This window comes from Micromesistius poutassou, assembly GCF_964030765.1.
Source record: "Micromesistius poutassou genome assembly, chromosome: 3".
NCBI classification, from domain to species: domain Eukaryota; kingdom Metazoa; phylum Chordata; class Actinopteri; order Gadiformes; family Gadidae; genus Micromesistius; species Micromesistius poutassou.
Genome location: NC_140273.1, coordinates 13,322,324 through 13,328,323, shown reverse-complemented (window position 1 = coordinate 13,328,323; position 6,000 = coordinate 13,322,324). Strand labels below are relative to the sequence as shown.

General features: G+C 44.4%; 1 protein-coding gene across 1 annotated transcript in view; it reads left to right on the top strand.

The window, feature by feature from the left end:
- frem3 (Fras1 related extracellular matrix 3) overlaps nucleotides 1-6,000 on the top strand; it is a 35,180-nt gene that overhangs the window by 13,314 nt on the left and 15,866 nt on the right. The window contains exons 3-6 of the mRNA XM_084465650.1: nucleotides 3,390-3,536; nucleotides 3,815-4,045; nucleotides 4,292-4,417; nucleotides 4,876-5,127. Of these exons, the coding sequence (XP_084321776.1) occupies nucleotides 3,390-3,536; nucleotides 3,815-4,045; nucleotides 4,292-4,417; nucleotides 4,876-5,127 (756 nt within the window). The remainder of the gene's footprint in view (nucleotides 1-3,389; nucleotides 3,537-3,814; nucleotides 4,046-4,291; nucleotides 4,418-4,875; nucleotides 5,128-6,000) is intronic.

The window sequence follows — 6,000 nt, the reverse complement described above, 5'->3', positions numbered from 1 at the left end:
CATTCTTACAATCGTGAGACCAAATTTTTAAGAAGAGGTATGGGAGACATGGAAAATGTAGTTCTATACAGTGTTTATTTGTACATTTCTGAACACAATGGAGTTCTTGGGTGCCCGTGTGCCGGAGCTGCACCTGCTGCTGAACTGGAAGTCGTAAACACACTGAAAAGACCCCTCTTGGAGAGTGACAGATGCCACTGAGACGGCTTCACTGTGGCACTGTGTGACTGGTCTTCCTCCCAGTAAATTCCTCCAGTGACATGGGGGTCACCCTCAGCAGACCTGCACTGGGGCCGCCTTTATTGTTCCATAAGAGGGAGTTATTGAGTCATTGTCCTCATGAGGAACAAATAGGTTTTGTGGAAGATAGTAAGAGGGTTTTCATTAGAATTTGATTGAATTATAATGGGAATTTGATGAAGGCCTCTGTTTAAGAGTGGTTATACAAACTATTAAATGGCTTCCATGTGGAACATGTTGACATTTTTCGTCGTAGTGTCTTTTAGTACACTCTGTAGTATACTCTTTGACGTCACGATGAGGGGACACCTGCGGTGAGGTGTGTGTGGTTGTGTCGAGCTCCGTCTGGCTTCTTGGGCCAATAAAGTATAATGCCACGGTGTGTCTGCGTGTCTTTGTGTGTTTGAAGTGAAAAGAGGGTTAAACTGCTCACTTATAGTTTAATGCCCTTGTGTGTGACGCATTCCATACACATTGCTGATTTCAATTCTCATACGACGGTACTATAAACGTGAAGAAACCAACCCAATGAATACCTCATGGCAGAGCCTGAGGCCTGTATCACTGCAATAATAATAATAATAATAAATTTTATTTGTAACGCACTTTATATTTACTAAAAAATCTCAAAGTGCTACAACAGCAACCAAAAAAAGAAAAAAAAAATAGATATTAACAAGACACAAAAAAACACCCAATACTGTTTCTCTTTGTGTCTTAAAAATTGTAAGCCGCCAGATCACTGAGTCCTGAAACAGAGGGCTCTTTTATGTCCACACTGCAGCCCTCATTCAATAATCCTAGATGACCCCTCTCTATGTCTTTCACTTGTATTACCTCTGCAAGACACAGCACACTTTCTCCACATCAAAAAACTACAGTTTGACATTTGTAGTCTTTTGACTGCAGGTCAAAGTAGCTTTCAAGTTCATGTTGAGTGCAGCTGATTATTTCCGTCTCGCCTCATTCCACACAGGCATTCCATTAGAACTATAGACTTTTAAATCATACTAATTACACTAATACTCAACACTTTCTCATGTGTTTTATATATGTCTACACTATCATAATTGTATTTTACCATCTCATACTTTTTATTTAAAAAAAAGTTTTTTTTTTAAATATTAAAAAAAAACTCTGGATGTTTGAAGGCTGATTTATGAATAAACAAGCCTTAAACATGAAGGTATGAATATCAAGTTGAGGCAGTCAGAAAGGGACAGCCGTGACTTGTAACTTGAGCATGGTCTAGGTTACCAGTGGGCACCATGTCTCCTAGCCAAACTCAAGGTTAGGTCAATGTCTGCATGGGTGGGTGGGTGTATTTGTGGGCATGTTGAATATGGGTGGGTCGTTCACTGTTATTAATAATATATAATCCAAACTCCCAGAAGTTATTTCTTCAGTTAAAAATAATTTATAATTCCTAAATCAATGCCGCCAAAATCCAAAGTACATCGTATATTTGACGAGTTAGTAATTTAGCTGGCATGTTGATCCAAAGCAACATAAAGTGAATTCCAATACATGTGATTAAGGTGCAGGTAGGATGCCTGCAGGTTAGGCTGCAGACATGAGCGAACCCAGTACCCTTTCATTTGGGAGCTGAACTCCCCATGCTACTATACTATTCTTCTGTTGTGTCTTGGCCCGGTCCAAGCTACTATGTTGACATGCATGGTAGAGGAAGCGGCCCTATCCCATTGTAAGCCGACACGCTGGTTTCCCCACACTGATTTCATTCTTCCCAGTCACATAGCGGGAAGAGATCCTCAGATCTTATCCCAGGCCAAAGGGAGCTCCATGCTGGCTCTCCTGTGGTTCGAGGAGCAGATGCTGCTGCTCATTGTTCTCCAAAGAGAGTGCTGTCCACCTACCCGCTGTCCTCCAACAGCCATGATGGATTCTCTTCACTCTAGGCTAAACATTTTCCCGCCACTATATTTTGACTTGACAAATTGCGGAACCGGATATCTTGTCTTCCTCGACTGAGGATCAATCAATTTTCTTGTCAATTTTGCACTGAGCCACTGTGGACTTGTTAGTGAATCAATAGTGGCCTCTGTGACCAAAACCATCCAAACTGACCCTTCTCTCACCTCCCTTATCCGGAAGTCACCGCTAAGCACCAATGGTTCTTTCGTGCCCAAAGCTTCAGGTCCCCATGCCTCTCTGAACAAATGCTAACGAATGGATAAATCTCTGGGGCCACAGGCCGGTGCTGAGGCTAAGACAACTAACACTCAGCTAACACTTCTGAGACAGAAGAGCCCCCTGAAACATCAGCCATTAAGGGAATGAGCAGAAGGGGCTTGACGTAGAGTCTTTTGATGGATTACATGAGGTAGTCATGGGATGGTGTGGATTTAGGACAGGAATGAACCTGGAGCCACGGTTATGTGGCAGGTGACTCATGGGTTAGAAGTGTGACCTACGGCCTACAGACACTTCTAAAGATAAGAGAGACGGCTCCATCCGCTTTACCCTCAGAAAGCTTTGTGCATTGCTTTGGGTTTGGGTGTTACGGAGACTGGTTGTCGGAGCTCTCCAGGGCTCTCTCTCTCTCTCGCTCTCTCACGACCGTTTTATTTTATGAACTTCTCTGAACACAGACTATTCTATTAAAAGGAGAAAGATGAGATGTGGGTCATCTTTGAGAGTTTTTGATGTGTGCCTGTGCAGTGTTACCCTGCTGCCTCCTGCTGGGAATGGAATTAGCTGGGATTAGATAGAAAGAGTCAAATAAGACGGATCATAGGTCATGTAGGGGCACGGAGGAGGGTGGTGAAGAATCACTCCAATTAAACAATCCTGTAGCATTCTAGCTATCTCCCTATGAACCTGTGCCAGAATGTGATTTGGTCTGTTGGTCCAGTCAGTCTCATTTGCCTCAGTCCTGTCTGTTCGAACTCAGGCCCTATGTTTTATTGAAAGAGATTAAGCTCTAAACTGCTAGAGCGGAAGTTTATAAAATAAGATATGCTCATAGTGACACCAATAAGCGCATGATGATGCTAATGATAGCGTTAAGCTATCATCATGTTATCTCTTACAAATGCAATATGCTCACTCTAATGTTTGGGTCATCCTTTGCAAAATACGTCCTCCTATTTGTACTGACGAATATTTCAATGTTATTCCTCTTCAAGGTGGGAACAAACTGAAGCCCCAGCCATTCCGGCTGAACTGGGCGTGGATCTCTCTGGAGACGCAGTACTACCTGGTGAATGAGGACGTCAAGTTCCTGGAGGTCACGCTCAGAAGGAGGGGCTTCTTAGGGGAGACGTCCTTTGTCAGTAAGTTCACAAAAGAGACTTGAAGTGAAGAATTAGGTCCTCAAAACTGTTTGCTGATGGCCACATGCTAAAGACAGAATCCGATTTATTCATTCATTTGGAAGTGCATAATGTGCATTGTTCTGTAAAAGGATAATTGCATCATTAAAATACAAAACAACAATAATGAAATACAAAAATGGGATGTAAAAAACATATTCCCATAGCTCAGCTGAATGTAATAGCTGTAAATGTAGTAGTATCAAGTACTCAACCTTTCCCCATGATTCAACTCAAAGGCATTGCTACCAAGGACGGCACAGCCAAGAAAGACAAGGACTTCCGTGGGAAGGCCCAGAAGCAGGTGCAGTTCAACCCGGGGCAGACCACGGCCACCTGGAAGGTGAAGATCTTCACGGACCAGGAGTACGAGATCTCGGAGACCTTCGAGATCCAGCTGTCCGACCCGGTGATGGCCGTGCTTGAGTTCCCTGATGTCGCCACCGTGGAGATTGTAGACCCCGGAGATGGTGAGAGTTCATGTTTGACCCTTGAACTATGAACTATGGTCCATGATAGTTTAGTGGTCAGGGTGTTTGACTCCCAGCTGAAAGGTTCTGGGTTTTAGCCCAAAGACACCCGTCGTAGGCATCCTTGAGCAAGGGGCCTCTAAACTTTGCCTGCTTATGAATGACATGTATATGAATAAATTCACTGTAAGTTGCTTTGGATGAAGAATCATGGTAATGAGTTTGTTGTTTGTGTTTTTTCCTCAGAGTCTACAGTGTTCATCCCCCAGGCTGAGTACAGGATCGAGGAGGACATCGGAGAGCTGCTGATCCCCGTGCGCCGCTCTGGAGACGCCAGCCAGGAGCTCATGGTGGTCTGCCACACCCATCAGGGTAATACATCACCTGCTAATGCATGTTGTGCTAGCTAAGGCGATGCCAACCGATGTACACTTCTCCCCAGAGTGGACACTGTTGGTTAACAGAAAAATTGGTAGATATGGCAGAAATTACAAAAGTTCCAAATCAACATAGAAAACGGTAGTTTCGGGGGCTACAATAGTAGTAGTATGATGGTTAAGGTATTTTACTCCAGGCAGAAAGATTGTAGGTGTAAACCCCAATCTATGCAATCTAAATTGAAAGCCTCTTGAGCAAAATACCCTATTACCCCTACCTGTTCATTCAGGAATAATATGTAAAAAAAATACTTTGGATTAAAGCATCAACTAAATACTAAATTCAAATCATACATCTCCAAATCGTGATCCATTCAATTTACACACCGACAAACTCTTACGTCAGCCCCCCTTTCTCATCCCCCCCCCCCCCCCCCCCCCCCCCCCCGTCAGCCTCTGCGACAGGCACCGTCCCCAGCACGGTGCTGTCCTACTCGGACTACATCACGCGGCCCGAGGACCACACCAGCCTGCTGCGCTTCGACAAGGACGAGAGGGAGAAGTTCTGCCGCGTGATCGTCATTGACGACTCCCTGTACGAGGGCGAGGAGAGCTTCAACGTCACCCTCAGCATGCCCATGGGGGGCCAGCTGGGCGCCGCCTTCCCCAGCGCCAAGGTCACCATCCTGCCCGACAGCGACGACGGTGAGCACTGGGTCGACGGGGGGGGGGGGGGGTGGGCAGTGAATGAGGAGTGGGGGGAGTTAATGGACACGGTCTGCGCGCTGCAGTGACGTGATATTGTCATGTTTGATTATGGGGAGTTGCAATAGGATTTATGCACACCACGATGAAGGATAAGACATGAATTGGTAGAAATGGGTTCTGAAAGGTCACACTATTATTATTTGATTCTTTATTTTTCATTCAGGTACCTTGACCACTTTGATATTAAAGCACAATGAGTATAATTTATATCTCAGTGGACATAACATTTCTGTTACGCATATCTCTCGTCTTAAGTGTCGATTATGAGCCCCCTCTTACAGGCTCTAAGATGGACATGATGAATAATATGATGATGCGCCGGAATGCATGAACCTGTCAGGCAATGTGAGCCCATTCTGTGCATGATCCTAGCTTAGTGCCTGCAGTAAGTCTTGCATGCAGCCGGGGAGGTATACATGTACTGTGTTTATGGTGCAGTTAAAGCTTATCCAAGCAGATGCCAGTGATCCTGTTACCCATCCCTCCGTTGCCTCCCAGCCCCTGCTTAACTTGGGAAGTCTTAGCACATCATTAATTCTAATTATGTGCACTTAAGAAACAAAAAAGTGCTGTTCTTTGCTGATAGTGACTGCTTTGTTGTTTTGACCTCTCACACAGCCTCGGTTGTGCCACTATCCAGCTATTTATTCTTCAGTCCCATTTTGGCTTGACTTAAACATCCATTATATAATTCAATGAATCAAAATGACTAAATAAATCCTGCCAAAGGCCATTTAGCATGAGCGTGGTTGCAACAAATGCTAATAATAGTTATATAGCACTTTCAACTTTTGGCATATATGTGCATCA